The sequence below is a fragment of the Conger conger genome, chromosome 19 (assembly GCF_963514075.1).
Source record: "Conger conger chromosome 19, fConCon1.1, whole genome shotgun sequence".
In the NCBI taxonomy this organism is placed as follows: Eukaryota; Metazoa; Chordata; class Actinopteri; order Anguilliformes; family Congridae; genus Conger; species Conger conger.
In genome coordinates, this window is record NC_083778.1 from 3,206,803 (window position 1) to 3,225,400 (window position 18,598).

The following is an 18,598-nucleotide window of genomic DNA, read 5'->3' on the forward strand; positions in this document are numbered from 1 at the left end:
TGCCTGGCATTACAGTCATTGTTGTACTAAACAAAGAAAAAACAGAACAAAAAGTATATGTATTTACTGTACATTCATATAATTTAAGGTAACATGGGTGTAAATATTGTATAATATAATAATTGTGGAAACTGCTCTATTATTTAAGTACTTAGCTGGGCAACTACATAATATGGGCAAGTTAACAACAACAACAACAACAATAATAATATATTAATGGAAAATAAAGGAACATATACCAAGATGTCTGAATGACAGTAAGTTAGGCCTATGTCAATAAACAATTGGCAATGAAATAAGAGCAACAATAATACATTTTATGTCTAAACCTTCACGAATCAAACGTGTATACGAATTGTCAATACTATTAATGACGGTGATATTTTAAAACCGTAATGTGATAGCATGTTAATGTAGCTGGCTACGACGTTGAGAAACAGACATGCAGAGACATTATCCCGTTTACCTGTAATTTTCCCACATAAAAAACGAACAATTGGAACATTCAAAATAACAATAATACATCGGGAATACCTCAACAACATAAATATCATTCGAGGACCCGTTAATAGTAAAATAATTATCTAGATAGACTTACCAAAAGGAGCCCAGGGAAATGATTCGCGCCAGGCGATTTCGAATAGTTAAGGAATCCGCACTGTAAGGACGTCATTCGTTTTTCTCGGAACAGCGACGCAATATCAACGTGCGGCCAAGAATATATCGCATCCGAAGTGATAAGAACTTCCGTTGAAAATGAATGGGAAAAGTTAAGGAATCCGCACTGTAAGGACGTCGTTCGTTTTTCTCGGAACAGCGCCGCGATATCAACGTGCGGCCAAGAATATATCGCATCCGAAGTGATAAGAACTTCCGTTGAGAATGAATGGGAAAAGTTAAGGAAAGTTAAGCTTAACTATCCGCGGCTGCCGCGCGGGAAAACGAAGAGAAGTTATAATTTACATTTAAAACCATTTCCTGTGACCCAGCCTACAACATTGTATTTCTTATTGTGAGTCCGAATAGGTCCGCGTGTCTGGTGGACGAGTACTGATTAGAGAGGTCTTTGCTTTAAATCTATTATTCCTGGTCCATGCATATTCCTCCCATAGGGCTTCTAACACGGTGGGCCACCCCAGTCTCGTGGTGGCGAGTACTGTATATTGGTATGTGAGCGTAGCCTACTGATCCGTTGCAATGAATATAGTTTGCCGTAAATGCAGCTTGCAGTGAATGAAGCTTACAGTGAATATAGTGTCCATTCGCTCACTCATTCACGCAGTGATATAGGGGTTAGTGCATGTAAGTGGTGGTTTGGTGCACTGTCCCTCTCCTTGCCGCCCAGCCCGTCTGGCCCCAGCCGTGCTTTCTAGGGTTTAGCGCGACCGCTACCGGGGTACAGGAATTCTCAGGATTCTGAGGTCCCTCTCCCTCAGTAAACCGAGGATGGCGAAGTCACTTTGGCCCCTCCCCTGACCTGGGAAGCAGTTACACAAATATCGCCTGTGTGTATGCTAAAATTATTATATATCCATGGATCAAACTTTGTATTTCTGTATAACGAATGGAATTCAATAAATGGCGCAACGTTTAACGAGTAAATCTTTTTATTTTTATTTATTTTATTTTTATTTTTTACATTAGCCAAGCGATCGCTCATTTGAGCCGGCAGCAGTAGACTGTGCAATTTGAACTGAAAGTATTACGGAAGGACATTTTAAAACAAAGAGCAGACGGAAGATGGAGTAAACGAACGTAGTGAGTAGCCTGTTGAGGGGAGAGATTGAGAGAATAGACGCTAAACGTGAAGGGGTGTGGGGAGTAAAACAATTGCAATGCGTGGTACATTTATTGGATCAATCTGATCGTGAATGATAGACTAGTGCATTAAGTTTTTGACTGCTTTCAAGTTTACGCGGGCACGCCGTAGAATCCGCTGCTTGTATAAAATAATATTTAACGTAGCCTGCAGTTATAGATCATTAGGTGATGTAATTGGACATAATACCACGAAGATATCCGACATATGCAATATGTCTAATACAAATATGCGATCTCCATACAATTAAATGAATGGGAAACAGTTCAGGCTTTGGCGGTTATCCTACACGCAAATACTCTAATTAGCCTATGGGATGAGCCGTTATGTAGCTAAATAATTCATTCTAGTGCATTATTGAACTAGGCTACACTGTTTTTTGCATATGTGTGCAGATTTAATTGAGAACTAAAATTCTGAAAAATCTTTGTTACAAGGTACAAGCAACGCCAGTGACAAGCGTAGGCCTTCTTTGAGTGCATGTTGAAAATAATTGAAATACATTGAAGTGCCATTTGTATGGATTCATTCATTTAAATGGTTAATAGTGGTTTTGACTGAAGAAAATTAAATGCATTTCAAGGATGCCCTTCTGCATGCCTCTGTTGTAATTTGTGGTTATTTGTGTTCCTGTCACTTTCCTGTCAGCTTTGACCAGTCTGGCCCTTTTCTGACCTCTCATTCACAACATGTCTCTGCTTACTGAACTGCTGCTCACTGGATGTTTTTTAGTTTTTTGCAACATTTTCTGCAAACTCTAGGGACTGTTGTGCATGAAAATACCAGGAGATCAGCAGTTTCTGAGATACTCAAACAACCCTGTCTGGCACCAACATTCATTCCACGGTCAACGTCACTTGGATCACATTTCTTCCCTATTCTAACATTTAGTCTGAAAAACAGCTGAACCTCTTGACCACGTCTTTTATGCATTTAGTCAGTGCCACATGATTGGCTGATTAAATATTTGCATTAACAAGCTGGTGTACAGGTCTACCTAATGAAGTGCTCACTGAGTGTACGTTATAGCTTATCTCAATGCATGTGGTGGTCATTCCAAATGCAGCTAAATATTGAGAGACAGTGCAGTGGCAGTCACCATCTAAGCCATCAAATTTGAGCCGAAAAAAACAAACAATTTCAAGTTTTCAGATGTTACTTTTAAAAAATTTATTTATCAGGGACAGTGCACATTGGTCAACATTTTCAGTTTCCACATGAATGTAAATGTGGCAGTGTTAGCAAATGAGCTCATTGTCATCTGAAAACACTGCTTTGAATCCTGAGTAAGTTCAGTTCTCAGCCCACTGGTCTGATGGTAACTTTTTGTCGGTGCGGTGGGTAGCACTGTTGCCTCACAACAAGATGGTCGTGGGTTCGAATCCCAGCCCAGGGCCTCTGTGGAGTTTGCATGTTCTCCACGTGTCTGCATGGGTTTCCTCCGGGTACTCCGGTTTCCTTCCACCATACAAAGACATGCGCTTTAGGCTACTTGGGGGGGGGACATTAACAGGACGTTGCTGCAAAGGAGCACACGTGCTCGTGCACACGTGCTCTTTATAAGTAAAAGTTAACAAATATATAATGTCTGGAAAATAACTGAGTTCTCACAATATGAGTTAAAGGTAAATAAATTGACTACTTTATCTGGGCAAACACACTGACGATTCAGCACCAACATCCCTGTACCAGAATATTTTATCTCACAAATAAAAGGTTTGGGGGGTGTTCCTGCCTGGGTGATAATATTCTGTGTATGTGTGATTCTGTGTGCATTAGTGTGTCTGTGTTCAGCGTGTTGTTCTTGTCTCAGGTCGGCCAGTTTCGTTCTGAACCCGCTCGTGGTCGTGATCTGATGTGTTCCAGTCTCCTGAGATAGGGGGCGCTGTTTTGAGAAAATGAATCTCTCGGAGGAGTCAGAGAGCGAAGCTGGAGCTCTTAGCCCTGCCAGAAAGAGGTATGCATGAATGAATCGGAGTCAATATGCTGTGACTTAAAGCTGCAGTACGGGTATTGGCGGCCTGTAGCGTAGTGGTTAAGGTACATGACTGGGACCTGCAAGGTCGGTGGTTCGATCCGTAGCCACAATAAGACCCTGCATTGTTTCAGGGGAGGATTATCTCCTGCTTAGTGTGATCAACTTTAAGTCACTTTGGATAAAAGCGTCAGCCAAATGACATGTAATGTTAGTATGAGTTTAAAGGTTACCTGCAGTGAACGTGCTCAAAGGCCTGTTTTGATGCTTAACATCCTTTTATTGAACATTTAAGCGTTCCAGAGACATTGTCTATACACAGTTCATAGCTTTTAGTGCTAAAAGTTCTTTAACCACGTTGAGCACTGCTCGACGGGAGATTCAAAATGGCGCGGGCACTGCGATGTCAAGCCGTTGGCAAATCAAACCGGAAAGTTCTAAATCCAATGTAAACACTGGAGTATATAAGCAAAAGAAGAATGCAGAGAATTAGCTGTTTTTTTAAAATCTATGCATCATTATGAGTGGTGAAAATAATTCAGAAACTTCAACCTCCAGCACAATCGCAAGATCTAATTCCGTGGCTTAAATAAATATATGATCGTGTCCTTTTTCCTTTTTCTTGTCCCGACTCGCAGCACGGCTTGTATCAACTGTCTTTTCCTTTTCGTGGACAAATATCGTTGGTTTCATTCAAAGCATGTCGGCCTGAAATGATCCTTACAAACAAATTCCAGCCGAATGGGAAGGTTTTTACAGTGTGACCTGTTCCGAGGTTATCTCCCAAGTTTTTGGGAAGTAGTGCCTTTTTCGCTGTCACTGGCTTTGGCACGCAGAGGTAATTTTTCTCCTTGTTATTCCACTGATTATTACAACAACCATGCGCCATTGCACTCTGCCATTTTGTCCCAAGGAATACTGGTGTTAAAATAAGCGGCTTGCGACGACTTGACTTTGATTTTAAGTATTCGGCAAGTATTCTGTGTCACGGGACCGACATATATTAATAATTTAAATATATTCTTATGCATGACTGATTTCACTTACGAGAATGGGAAAAGTTGTTTGTATGATATATTGCACAGATCTAGGCATATGCTCATTTGGTGTGCAGGTACCCTTTAACTGGAAGCTCTGTCTCCATGTGCTGTGAGTTAGAGCTGCACTCAGGGTGAGTTTAACTGGAAGCTCTGTCTCCATGTGCTGTGAGTTAGAGCTGCACTCAGAGGGTGAGTTTAACTGGAAGCTCTGTCTCCATGTGCTGTGAGTTAGAGCTACAGTAAGAGGGTGAGTTTAACTGGAAGCTCTGTCTCCATGTTTTGTTCACAGGGTCCGGGTAGGAAGGCCTGTGTCGCCTGTACCCAGCTGTCTGTCAATGAAGAGTAATACTTCAATGGAGCAACCATACAACTTCAGAGGAGATCAGGAGACAGGTGATCAAAGGTAATACAACAGTATTGAGGCTGTATTTTGATTACACTTCAATATTCCTGACAATTTTAAGGTTTACTAGCTTTTAAATATATATATATTCAGGGGTATTAGCGTGTATTTTAAATATTCAAGTGGAGTTGGGTATAATATGACACATTCAGGTGTATTTGGGTGTATGATGACACATTCAGGTGTATTTGGGTGTATGATGACACACTCAGGTGTATCTGGGTGTATGATGACACATTCAGGTGTATTTGGGTGTATGATGACACACTCAGGTGTATCTGGGTGTATGATGACACATTCAGGTGTATTTGGGTGTATGATGACACACTCAGGTGTATCTGGGTGTATGATGACACATTCAGGTGTATTTGGGTGTACTATGACACGTTCAGCTGTTGGTGGGTGTATTATGGCACAGAAAGAGTGATCAAAGGTCATTCAACAAGTTCATATTGAGGCTACTGTTTAAATACACTTCAATCTTCCAGCTCTGTCTCCATGTGCTGTGAGTTAGAGCTACAATTAGAGGATGAATTTAACTGGAAGCTCTGTCTCCATGTTTTGTTCACAGGGTCCGGGTAGGAAGGCCTGTGTCGCCTGTACCCAGCTGTCTGTCAATGAAGAGTAATACTTCAATGGAGCAACCATACAACTTCAGAGGAGATCAGGAGACAGGTGATCAAAGGTAATACAACAGTATTGAGGCTGTATTTTGATTACACTTCAATATTCCTGACAATTTTAAGGTTTACTAGCTTTTAAATATATATATATTCAGGGGTATTAGCGTGTATTTTAAATATTCAAGTGGAGTTGGGTATACTATGACACATTCAGGTGTATTTGGGTGTATGATGACACATTCAGGTGTATTTGGGTGTACTATGACATGTTCAGCTGTTGGTGGGTGTATTATGGCACAAAAAGAGTGATCAAAGGTCATTCAACAAGTTCATATTGAGGCTACTGTTTAAATACACTTCAATCTTCCAGCTCTGTCTCCATGTGCTGTGAGTTAGAGCTGCACTCAGAGGGTGAGTTTAACTGGAAGCTCTGTCTCCATGTGCTGTGAGTTAGAGCTGCAGTCAGAGGGTGAGTTTAACTGGAAGCTCTGTCTCCATGTTTTGTTCACAGGGTCCAGGTAGAAAGAGCAGGGTCACCTGTACCCAGCTGTCTGTCTATGAAGAGTGATCATTCAATGGATCCTCCACTCAGAGGAGAGTTCACAGGTGATCAAAGGTAATGAAATGGGTTTAAATTGACACAACTGTTTAATTACACTTCAATGTCACTGTCAGCTTTCAGGTGTAGGTGGATGTTTTATATTCAGGTGTGCTGTGAGTTAGAGCTGCACTCAGAGGGTGAGTTTAACTGGAAGCTCTGTCTCCATGTGCTGTGAGTTAGATCTGCAGTCAGAGGGTGAGTTTAACTGGAAGCTCTGTCTCCATGTGCTGTGAGTTAGATCTGTAGTCAGAGGGTGAGTTTAACTGGAAGCTCTGTCTCCATGTGCTGTGAGTTAGAGCTGCACTCAGAGGGTGAGTTTAACTGGAAGCTCTGTCTCCATGTGCTGTGAGTTAGAGCTGCACTCAGAGGGTGAGTTTAACTGGAAGCTCTGTCTCCATGTGCTGTGAGTTAGAGCTGCACTCAGAGGGTGAGTTTAACTGGAAGCTCTGTCACCATGTGCTGTGAGTTAGAGGATGAGTTTAACTGGAATCTCGGTTTTATCACTAATTCACAGGATCCACCGTTCACTGGAGTCCAGCCATTTAGAAGAGAAGAGATCAGAGACAAGTTCCTTACCAAAACAGGTATGATGGATACATTTTTCTATTTTAATAATTCCTTGTGTGATTTCCTTTGTGTTACTTGTGTTACTTTTACTTTGAATGAGATAACACAGCAAAAGTGTGTTGCTCCAGTACATGGAAGCCTTCAAAAGATAAGATAAAATTCCACACTAATGTCAACCTGAGCATGAAAATAAATGTACTTACTTCCCCAATTAAACTTTTTATGTCCCAAACAGTCGAGTGTGACCATTTTGAAATCTGTTAAAATGTCGGCTTGCCACAGGAAAATGCTTAAAATGTATTCCATTACCATTGAAATCAATGCTATTTGGCAGGCATCTTTAAGACATTCAAATCCATTTCAGATGGTTTTCTCAATGTTAAAATTAATTTTCAGAACCATTTCAGATGCCAACAAATGTGTTATCATTTTTGAATTTGATTGGGAAGGAGATGTGACAATGTGCATTTCAGACGTGTCACATCCGTAACACAATGGTGTTTCATCCATAACGCTGGTATCGTTTCAAGACAAAGATAATTGCATCATTGCTATTTTTATGTTCAGCCAAGCCTCCTACATTACATGGATATCACACCTTCTGCATTAAAGTTCACAGTTTTTAGAAAGTGTAGCATCTCCCTAAAATACCTGTCTTTTAGTGTCACATCCATAACACCAGTTATGCATCACATTTTTTCTGGCTTAAAAATATTAAAAATTCCCCTTCCCCTCAGCCAAGTGGGTGCTCTGATAAGATTCATTTACATGTTTTATCATGTGAGACGGCTAATTTTTCTGAGGGATTTTGTTTGTAATTTTGTGTCCAAATGTTACATCCGTAATGCTGGACTAATGCTAATTGTGTTACCTGCCCTCTCTGGCTCACACAAGGACCAGCTTCCTGACTCCAAACTGCGTGTTAAGCACTGAGTTCATAGTTAGCATTAACTGTATGTCTTGCACAGAGGAACTCAATTTTTCCACGGGAGTTCATAATTTATAACGAGTAGTATCTCTACAGAACAGGAGCTAAAGCTGCTCTGTAGATATGTAGAGTGTTTGGCACCACTCCTGACTGTCCTTCAAGAGAAAACATGAGACAGGATCATGGATCCCATAAAGCAAGGATCTCATCGTTTCAGTGGCTCTGATACAGCTCACCTCTTCATGTGTTTATTTCACACTGATACAGCACACCTCTTCATGTGATTATTTCACACTGATACAGCACACCTCTTCATGCGATTATTTCACACTGATACAGCACACCTCTTCATGTGTTTATTTCACACTGATACAGCACACCTCTTCATGTGTTTATTTCACACTGATACAGCACACCTCTTCATGTGTTTATTTCACATTGATACAGCACACCTCTTCATGTGTTTATTTCAAGGATCTCACTGACTCACTGGAGAGAGATGAGCAGCACAGTAAGTTCTCTCTCATTGCTACTGTGTGTCCATTAGAGTACTGACATGAGTTTAGCAAACAGATCTCACAGTGCAGTGTTCTGATTTATAGAATTCACACTTTCATGATAATGTTTTACCTTGATGATCTTACATCTAGAAAACATCATGAACAACATGTTCACAATAGCATTTAAATGAAATTATTGCCTCAAGTAGTGATTGCACAGAAGATTAAATGTCTCTGAAGGGGATTCGAAGGAGGAACTTTGTGCTCAAAAGTCAGACAACTAAAGCACTGTCCCATCAGACAGACTGCCCTGAGTTTGTGCAGTAACTAAAGCACTGTCCCATCAGACAGACTGTCCTGAGTTTGTGCAGTAACTAAAGCACTGTCCCATCAGACAGACTGCCCTGAGTTTGTGCAGTAACTAAAGCACTGTCCCATCAGACAGACTGTCCTGAGTTTGTGCAGTAACTAAAGCACTGTCCCATCAGACAGAATAGATTTAAAAATGAATGTGACCTTTGAAGATGGTATTTACCACAAGGATCCACAGCATAAACCTGAAATTAGTTCGTTTTTAAGATTTCATTCATTTTTTCCTTCATTCTTATTGTATTAGTGCAGCAGTATGTACTTTTTGCTCATTAGTTTTGTTTGTGATTGTTTATCATTGAGAGGTCTTTAATACTTTGAGAGAGGTGTGTAATACTGTGAGAGAGGTGTGTAATACTGTGAGAGAGGTCTGTAATACTGTGAGAGAGATGTGTTACACTGTTAAAGGAATGCAGCACTGTGATGCATAAGCTTTTTTTTCTTCTTAGTCTGTTATTGAATGGGAAATGTTAATCTTATTTTTTTAAAATAATTTTTTCTTATATTTTTCTTATATTTACTTCAGATGAATCCATTAAAAGAGCCCAGCAGGGACTGAAAACCCATTTGAAGAAGAAGTTTGAATACATATTTGAAGGTTTAGCAACACACTCAACCCTCCTCAATGAGATCTATACAGAGCTCTACATCACAGAGGGGGGAAGTGGGGGGGTCAATAATGAGCACGAGGTCAGACAGATTGAGTCAGCATCCAAGAGACAAACAACCCAGGAGACTCCAATCGTCTGCAATGACATCTTTAAGCCTTTACCTGGACAAGAGAAACACATCAGAACTGTGCTTACGAAGGGCATCGCTGGCATTGGGAAAACCGTCTCTGTGCAGAAGTTCATTCTGGACTGGGCAGAAGGAAAAGCCAATCAGGACATTGATTTCATCTTCACTCTTCCTTTCCGAGATCTGAATCTGAAGAAGGAAGGAGCATTCAGTCTGATGCAACTTCTGCAACACTACTTTCCACAACTGAAAGAGATCAAAAGTGTTGAAGGTGATGAAGTCAAAGTTGTGTTTATCTTTGATGGTCTGGATGAATGTCGACTTCCTCTACATTTCCAAAGCAATGTGATCTGCTGTAATATAACAGAGTCATCATCAGTGGATGTGCTGCTGACCAACCTCATTAAGGGGAATCTGCTTCCCTCTGCTCTCCTCTGGATCACCTCCCGACCTGCAGCAGCCAATCAGATCCCTCCTGAGTGCATCCACCAGGTGACAGAGGTACGAGGGTTCAATGACCTACAGAAGGAGAAGTACTTCAGAAAGAGAATCAGAGATCAGAAGCAGGCCAGCAGAATCATCTCACACATCCAGTCATCCAGGAGTCTCTACATCATGTGTCACATACCAGTCTTCTGCTGGATTTCTGCTACTGTTCTGGAGACAATGTTGGGTAAAGTAGAGAGTGGAGATCTGCCCAAAACTCTGACTGAAATGTACACACACTTCCTGCTCATTCAGACTAATGTGAAGAATCTGAAGTATTGTGGCTCTGATGAAACAAACCCAAAGACAGCATTAGATGCAAAAATCATCCTGAAACTGGGGCAGCTGGCTTCTGTACAGCTGGAAAAGGGCAATCTGATATTCTATGAAGAGGACCTGAAAGACAGTGGCATTGATGTCAGTGAAGCTTCAGTGTACTCTGGGGTGTGCACAGAGATCTTTAAAGAGGAGCGTGGGTTGGGTCAGGAGAAGGTCTACTGCTTTGTGCATCTGAGCATTCAGGAGTATCTGGCCGCCTTGTTTGTGTTTCATTCATGTGTAAATGAGAACAGAAATGTGCTCAGAGTAGAAGAATCAAAACCTCACAGTGGCAGAGTGCAGCTGTCTGAGTTACATGAGACTGCAGTGGATCAGGCCTTACAGAGTAAGAACGGACACCTGGACCTTTTCCTCCGATTCCTTCTCGGCCTCTCTCTGGACTCCATTCAGACCCTCTTAGGAGGAATACTGACACAGACAGGAAGCAGGTCACCTGTACCAGGAAGGCAGACCAGAAGCAGGTCATCTGTTTCAGGAAGGCAGACAAGAAGCAGGTCATCTGTACCAGACAAACAGACAAAGACAGAACACAGATCCGAGAGCATTGGGAAAACAGTCCAGTACATTAAGAAGAGGATCAAACCGGAATCCTCAGCAGAGAGGACCATCAATCTGTTCCACTGTCTCAACGAATTGAACGACAACTCATTCATGGAGGAAATCCAAAATTCAGGAAAACTCTCTGATAAAGAGCTGGAACCCCACCAATGTTCAGCTCTGGCCTTTGTGTTACTGATGTCAGAGGAGGTCCTGGATGAGTTTGATTTGAAGAGCTACAACACATCAGAAGCAGGTCGTCAGAGACTGGTACCAGTAGTCAGAAACTGCAGGAAGGCCATGTGAGTATTATGTCATTAATTATGATGACTGACTGCATGTTTTCATAACTGCTTTCTATTTCGAGTGAGAATCAGACCTGGGTCCAGTATTTAAAATACACTGCTCAAAAAAATGAAGGGAACACTTCAGGGACACATCAGAACTTGATTTATTAAGTTGAAAGGTGCTGGGCTGTGAGCTGCTCCTCCTGTTCCTTCTCACACAAAGGATCAGTTACCGGTCCTGCTGCTGGGTTGATGCCCTTCTACGGCCCTGTCCAGCTCTCCTTGCGTAATCTCCTTGTATCTCCTCCATGCTCTTGAGACTGCTGGGAGATACAGCAAACCTTCTTGCGACCGCACGTATGGATATGCCATCCTGGAAGACTGGACTACCTGTGCAACCTGATTGGGCTGCAGGTACCACCTCATGCTACCAGTAGTGACAAGGACACTAGCAGAACACAAAACTAGAGAAGAATCAGTCAGGAAGTATAAGGAGAGAGCAATTGTCTGTGGCCACCACATGCAAAACCATTACATTTTTGGGGGTTGTCTTGCTTTTGCATCTCTATTGCACCTGTTGTCACTTTCATTTGCACCAAAGCAGGTGAAATTGATTGACAATCATTTGTGCTTCCGAAATGGACAGATTGATATCCCCTGAATTTTAACCGACTTGGTGTTACACTGTGATGATTAAGTGTTCCCTTAATTTTTTGAGCAGTGCAGTTCATGTCCACCATTTTTCGTTGAAAGTGGGGAATTCTCGTTCCAATATCCAATGGATAAATAGCCTAATGATAACGTATTGCTCCATTTTTATGTAGATATTGCATAGTTGCCATAGAATAAGCCATAAGCAAACTAACATCTACGTATTTAAAACACACAAAAAATATTTGCTTGCTCAAACTACTGAAGCTTGTCGACTGCCAGTTTAGAATAGTTTAGAACCGCAATAATAATCCTAGTTGTGGACATGCATTCATTTTAAACTGAGCTTACCATTTCACCTTCAGAAACAAATCATGGTTATCGGTTATCAGTTATCAATTTTTTGCAACCGGTTACAAATCAGTTTTGGTGAACCGTTTAACCGTTCACACCCCTAATATACAAGCTGGAGTGTATGGCAAAAGCACATGACAATCTGGCAAACAGAGTGGTTCGTTAGGAAGGTAACGAGAGGGAATGACAATCAGGTGTGGGAATGACGGAATGAATGAACTGAGAGAGGGACTACGGTGTGCACAGTGGTTAAAAATATTACAAAAATGCACACAGAAAACACAGAACCTGACATCTTCAGAGCATCATCAACCTTAAAATCCTCAATTTCACTCTTCATCACTCGAGACTGATATTCTTACTTTCCAATGCTTTATATTACACAATTTAATTAGACTGTCTGCAATATATATACTCTTCTTTGTAGTCTGAACAGCTGTGATCTCACAGAGAAGTCCTGTGAGATTGTGACCTCAGCTCTCCAGTCGTCAAACTCACCCCTGAGAGGTCTGGACCTCAGCTACAATAGCCTGGGAGATTCAGGAGTGGAGCTGCTGATGATTCCACACTGTAAACTCCACAGACTGGGGTGAGTAGTGACGTGTCACTTTAAAGGTACAATTGGTAATTTCAGACTTGTAACGGTCAAGAGAGGAATTGCAGCAACAAACACCCTCAAATCACAACATGGTTTGTCCCTCCCCCTTCCCTGTGAACGTGCTGACGTTCATCCCCCTCTCACGTCATTGGCTGTGGAAATTGGAACCAATTTTCAACCAATGAGCTTGAATAGTTGTACAGCTGTACAATGTTTTCGTACAGTGTGTCGGTCCGTCAACTGTATATTTTGAAACCCGAATTTAAACACAGGCAGAGGGTGAGTCTGCATGTCAGTGAGCCTTTTTCAATGATAGGAAGGGACAATGGTCTTGTGACAATGTTTTAACACAAAAATCTTACCTGTTGTACCTTTAAGTGAATTAGTAAGTGTGATTATATATGGGTTTCAATTGTGTCACAGGAAAGAACAGAAATGTACTGACAAACCTGTAATCTGAATGTTTATGTGTAAATACGGCTTTGCATGTGAGATAACTCACTGGGGTGTGCCCATATTAAATGATGGGCATGACCCTGTACCATAGAGAGAGAGAGATTATCTACTGCTGCCTGGCATTGGGCGGCCTGTAACATAGTGGTTAAGGTACATGACACGTAAGGTCGGTGGTTCTAATCCCGGTGTAGCCACAGTAAGATCCGCACAGCCGTTGGGCCCTTGAGCAAGGCCCTTAACCCTGCATTGCTCCAGGGGAGGACTTTCTCCTGCTTAGTCTAATCAACTGTACATCGCTCTGGATAAGAGCGTCTGCCAGATGCCATTAATGTAATGTATTGTAATGCCGCGTAACAGCTGGGCCTGTGATGCTTAAGGCCTTATGTCCTAGAAGGTAAATGTACACTCACCCTGCAGTTTATTAGGAACATTCTTACTTTATTACACCTGTTAGGGGAAAATGCCCTTTTTAACATTTCACAGGTGAGCATTGATCTGATGAAACAGATCCCAGTAAAAACGACAATAGCTATACTTCAGTTTAACTTTCGTATTCATTTGCAAAGAAATAACAGAAAGTGAGAGCTTACCAGCTTTCTGATTTGAATCAGACACAGTAAGAGTATTATACACACTTTTCCAGAAGGGGGGGCTTTACCAAAACAAAAAGACATGAAGCTGGTCACAAACATTTATCAGTATTTTGTCTTCTGAATACCCCTTGTTGACCTTGCTGTAAGAGCAGAATGTGCTAGCTGAGAAGCAGAGCCATTAAGGTCAAAGGCTGTCTGTCTGGTGGGAGAGAAACAGAGAAAGAATCCTAGTATGCACTTAATTCAGGAAGTGGTCTAATAGTAATAAGGATTAACACTAAAATGTTATTTGTAATCATGTGATTGTCCTTATCTTAACACACATTGTCAATTAAGAATACATTTATAATCAATTAAGAAAATTACCCTTACACACCTACTTATTAATGTGATTATCTAATCAGCCAATTGTGTGGCAGCAGTGCAATGCATACAATCATGCAGATACGGGTCTGTAGCTTCAGATAATGTTCACATCAACCATCAGAATCCAGGAAAAATAGATCTAAGTGACTTGGACCATGGAATGATTGTTGGTGGCAGACAAGGTGGTTTGAGTATCTCAGAAACTCCTGATCTCCTGGGATTTTCATGCACACTAGTTTCTAGAGTTTGCAAAGAATGGTGCGAAAAAAAGAAAATTCAGTGAGCAGCAGTTCTGCAGGCAGAAACACCTTGTTAATGAGAAACGTCAGAGGAGAATGGCCAGACTAGTCAAAGCTGACAGTAACGCAAATAACCACACATTACGACAGTGGTATGCAGAAGAGCATCTCTGGACACACAACGCATCATAACTCTTAAATGGATAGGCTGCAGCAGTAGAAGTCTAAAAAATAAGTCTAATAAATACCTAATAAAGTGCACGGTGAGTGTATATATTCATATACGTGTGCCATCAGGGTACTGACAACCGACACCTATCCATGGAGTTAACCTAATTTAGCCTATCTGGGTTGTGAGACCTAAATATCCTGGAGTGTGAGCCCTCAATTGAGTGTTACAGATTGTAGCCCTAAAACCTGAGTATCAACACTATCACTATTACAATTCAAATATTATGTTTTATTTTCCCTAATATTATTGCACTATAATATACTGTATGAACTCTTCTTTTTTAGACTAAACAGCTGTGATCTCACAGAGAAGTCCTGTGAGATTGTGGCCTCAGCTCTCCAGTCATCAAATTCACCCCTGAGAGATCTGGACCTCAGCTGCAATAACCTGGGAGATTCAGGAGTGAAGCTGCTCTGTGCTGGACTGATGAGTCCAAACTGTAAACTACAGAGACTGGGGTGAGTAGCTGGGCATGGTTTGACCTTAACTCAATAGAAATGCAATGCAATGATAAGCGCAAGCTAAAAGTTCCATTAAATCAGATCGTGTCTCATGTGATCTGAGCATCATATGGAAAGACTTTGGTAATGTTCGTAGGCTCCCAACCTTGAGCTGAATTGCCTCCTTAATCTTCAGTTATTTTCGTTGGTTAATAGTCAAAGTAATAAGCTTAGATTTTTGCTTATTATTCAGAATACTTTATGGCCCTAATTTACACAAACCCTCCCTGCTTTTGTGTGTACATCCCAGAAATGCATATGCAAACAGAAAATTACATGTGTGTGTGTCCATGTGTATGTGGTTTCTCCACAGGCTGGGTTGGTGTAATCTCACAGAGGGCTGCTGTGATGTTCTGGCCTCAGTCTTGCGTTCTCCTCACTCAGAGCTGAGTGATCTGGAGCTGAGAGACAACGAGCTGCAGGATTCAGGAGTGAGAGCGCTCTCTGCTGGACTGGAGGACCCACACTGTAAACTGCAGAGACTGGGGTGAGTACAAACACAAACCCTTGGTGACTGTGATTAAATACAACGAATACAACTAATGTTTTATTTTGAATGTGAAAAGTTCTTCATACTTCACAGAACTGAAGCAATATTTTTATCTTATTCCATTTGGCAGAATAAGAAGACTAAATACACATTTTAAATATGACATCAGTTTGACAAAACATTTTTAGGGAGAATAGATTCAAATAATTTAAGTTGATACAGTCTTAAAAATGAATAAAATGAACCTTTTAAAATGAAATAATCCTGTTCCAGTGTGTTTTACAACCCCTGTAGAAGATGTGTAACACACTGCTATATGTTTGATACACACAGCCCTGTTAGTTTATGTGAATGTGCTGTAAGGTGTGTGACACACACAGCTCTGTTAGTTTCTGTGAATGTGCTGTAAGGTGTGTGACACACACAGCTCTGTTAGTTTATGTGAATGTGCTGTAAGGTGTGTGACACACATAGCTCTGTTAGTTTATGTGAATGTGCTGTAAGGTGTGTGACACACACAGCTCTGTTAGTTTATGTGAATGTGCTGTAAGGTGTGTGACACACACAGCTCTGGTAGTTCATGTGAATGTGCTGTAAAGTGTGTGACACACAGCTCTGTTAGTTTATGTGAATGTGCTGTAAGGTGTGTGACACACACAGCTCTGTTAGTTTATGTGAATGTGCTGTAAGGTGTGTGTGTTGTTCTCTCTGCAGGCTGTCAGGCTGTAGAGTCACACAGAGAGGCTGTGATTCTCTGGCTTCAGCTCTGTGTTCAAACCCCTCACACCTGGGAGAGCTGGACCTGAGATACAATCACCCAGGAGACTCAGGAGTGAGAGCGCTGTCTGCTGCTAAACGGGACACACTCACACTGCTGTAAGTACACACACACACTCATACTGCTGTAAGTACACACACACACTCACACTACTGTAAGCACACACTCACACTCACACACACTCACACTGCTGTAAGTACAGACACACACACACTCACACTGCTGTAAGTACGCACACACACACACACACACTCACACTGTTGTGTTTCTTACAGCGTAGACCATGGAAGAGAGAACAGGACCAAACCAGGACCCAGGAAATGTGAGTCTGTATCGATACAGAACACTGCTGTGTGAGTGTGAGTGTGTGTGTGTGTGTATGTGTGAGAGAGTGTGTGTGTGTGTGTGTGTGTGTGTGTGTGAGAGAGAGAGAGAGAGAGAGTGTGTGTGTGTGTGTGTGTGTGTGTGCGCGTGCGTGTGTGTGTGTGAAAGAGTGCGTGTGTGTGTATGTGGGAGCGAGTGTTTGAGTGTGAGAGAGCGTGTGTGTGTATGTGTGAGTGTGTGTATGAAAGGTGAAGTCCCTTACACACACCGGTACGATCACAGCTCTTTCTCTCTCACACACATAATGTGATGAATATTAATAAAAATGTCATTCATCACATTCCTACCTTCCGGTGCGCAGACGGCTGTCGGCTCACACTGGATCCAAACACGGCGAACAGAGGGCTGTCTCTGTCCGAGGGGAACAGGAAGGTGACACGCACACCGAGGAGAGAGGAGCCATATCCTGATCATCCAGAGAGATTTGTAGATGTGTCCCAGGTTCTGTGCAGAGAGAGAGTGTGTGAGCGCTGTTACTGGGAGGCTGAGTGCAGGGTGTCTGAGGGCGGGCTGGTTCTGGTAGCAGTGGCGTATAAAGGAATCGGCAGGACAGGGCGGGGTTTCGACTGTCGGTTCGGACTGAATAAAAACTCCTGGAGCATGAGGTGCGATAAACACAATTTCCAAGTCTGTCACAAGGGGACGCACACACCTATACCTGCTCCCTGTGAAAACCGCAGTGCAGGAGTGTGCGATGATGGTGCTGGTGCAGGAGTGTGTGTGTACAGGGTAGGAGTGTGTGTGGACCGTCCGGCTGGCACTCTGTCCTTCTACAGCGTCTCTGACTCTGACACACTGACCCTCCTGCACAGATTCCACACACGCTTCGCTGAAAACACACCCCTCTGTGCTGGGTTTAGAGTGGACGGCTCCACAGTGTCCCTCTGCCAACTGGAGTAGAGTCACACGCTCACTTACACACACACACACACACACACACACACACACACACACACACACTCACACTGCTGTAAGTACACACACACACACACACAGACTCACACTGCTGTAAGTACACAGACACACACACACACACTCACACTGCTGTAAGTACACACACACACACACTCACTCACAGTATACAGTAGAGCCCTGATTAGAACTGTAGGCGTAGCCACAATAAGATCCGCACAGCCGTTGGGCCCTTGAGCAAGGCCCTTAACCCTGCATTGCTCCAGGGGAGGATTGTCTCCTGCTTAGTCTAATCGACTGTACATCGCTCTGGATAAGAGCATCTGCCAAATGTCGTTAATGTGTTAATGTAATGTGAAAAAATAACTAACATACTGTCAAAAGATGGCAGGATGAAATGCCTTTTCAGTCATAATTCTGTCTTTTGTATCTCTTAAAGAAGCCAGTGGCAAACTGAGCATTTTATGAGTGTGTAAAATTCTGTGTGCAAATGCAGCTCATACGGAGAATGGAGAATTTTCACTCGTCTACTTATTTATTTTCATTACTGTGAATTTTAATGGATTGAGTTTCCTTCCTATTATTGTGTCATCATTTTGTTTCAACCTTTTTTTTTTCTTCAATATTCCGTGTTTAAAGATGACAATCTCCAGTGATTAAACCTGAATTGTAAATACACTGAATGTTTTGCAGTTTTGATTTACTATATGCGATGTGCTTGACTTGTTATTTCATATTTATGGGATTACTTATGGGCTCAATATGAATAGATCAGGATGAGGCTAAAATGGACACAGTTGAAGCAATGACAATGACAATGACTACAGTAGTGT

General features: G+C 41.9%; 1 protein-coding gene across 3 annotated transcripts; it reads left to right on the forward strand.

Moving 5' to 3' along the window:
* Positions 1-1,711: 1,711 nt before the first annotated feature.
* On the forward strand, positions 1,712-18,443 carry LOC133118957 (NLR family CARD domain-containing protein 3-like). Of its 3 annotated transcripts, XM_061229302.1 has the most exons (14): positions 1,712-1,758; positions 3,633-3,776; positions 5,124-5,237; positions 5,809-5,922; positions 6,372-6,476; positions 6,976-7,045; positions 8,431-8,467; positions 9,352-11,227; positions 12,645-12,806; positions 14,986-15,159; positions 15,515-15,688; positions 16,406-16,567; positions 16,745-16,791; positions 17,155-18,443. In XM_061229302.1, the coding sequence occupies exons 2-14, from the start codon at positions 3,718-3,720 to the stop codon at positions 17,751-17,753; spliced, it is 3,693 nt and encodes a 1,230-aa protein (XP_061085286.1). In that variant the 5' UTR covers positions 1,712-1,758; positions 3,633-3,717; the 3' UTR covers positions 17,754-18,443. The 3 variants fall into 3 exon arrangements, with proteins under 3 accessions (XP_061085286.1, XP_061085287.1, XP_061085288.1); XM_061229303.1 differs by lacking the exon at positions 6,372-6,476; XM_061229304.1 differs by lacking the exons at positions 1,712-1,758; positions 3,633-3,776; positions 5,124-5,237; ... (1 more) ...; positions 6,372-6,476; positions 8,431-8,467 and having other exon boundaries at positions 6,841-7,045.
* The last annotated feature ends 155 nt before the right edge of the window (positions 18,444-18,598 follow it).

Excerpts from the sequence above, each read along its gene's own strand:
- LOC133118957 (XM_061229302.1), top strand. The coding sequence starts at position 3,718 with ATGAATCTCTCGGAGGAGTCAGAGAGCGAAGCTGGAGCTCTTAGCCCT. Across the intron at positions 11,228-12,644 it reads AGAAACTGCAGGAAGGCCAT|TCTGAACAGCTGTGATCTCA; the intron begins GTGAGTATTATG and ends TCTTCTTTGTAG. Across the intron at positions 15,160-15,514 it reads TGTAAACTACAGAGACTGGG|GCTGGGTTGGTGTAATCTCA; the intron begins GTGAGTAGCTGG and ends GTTTCTCCACAG.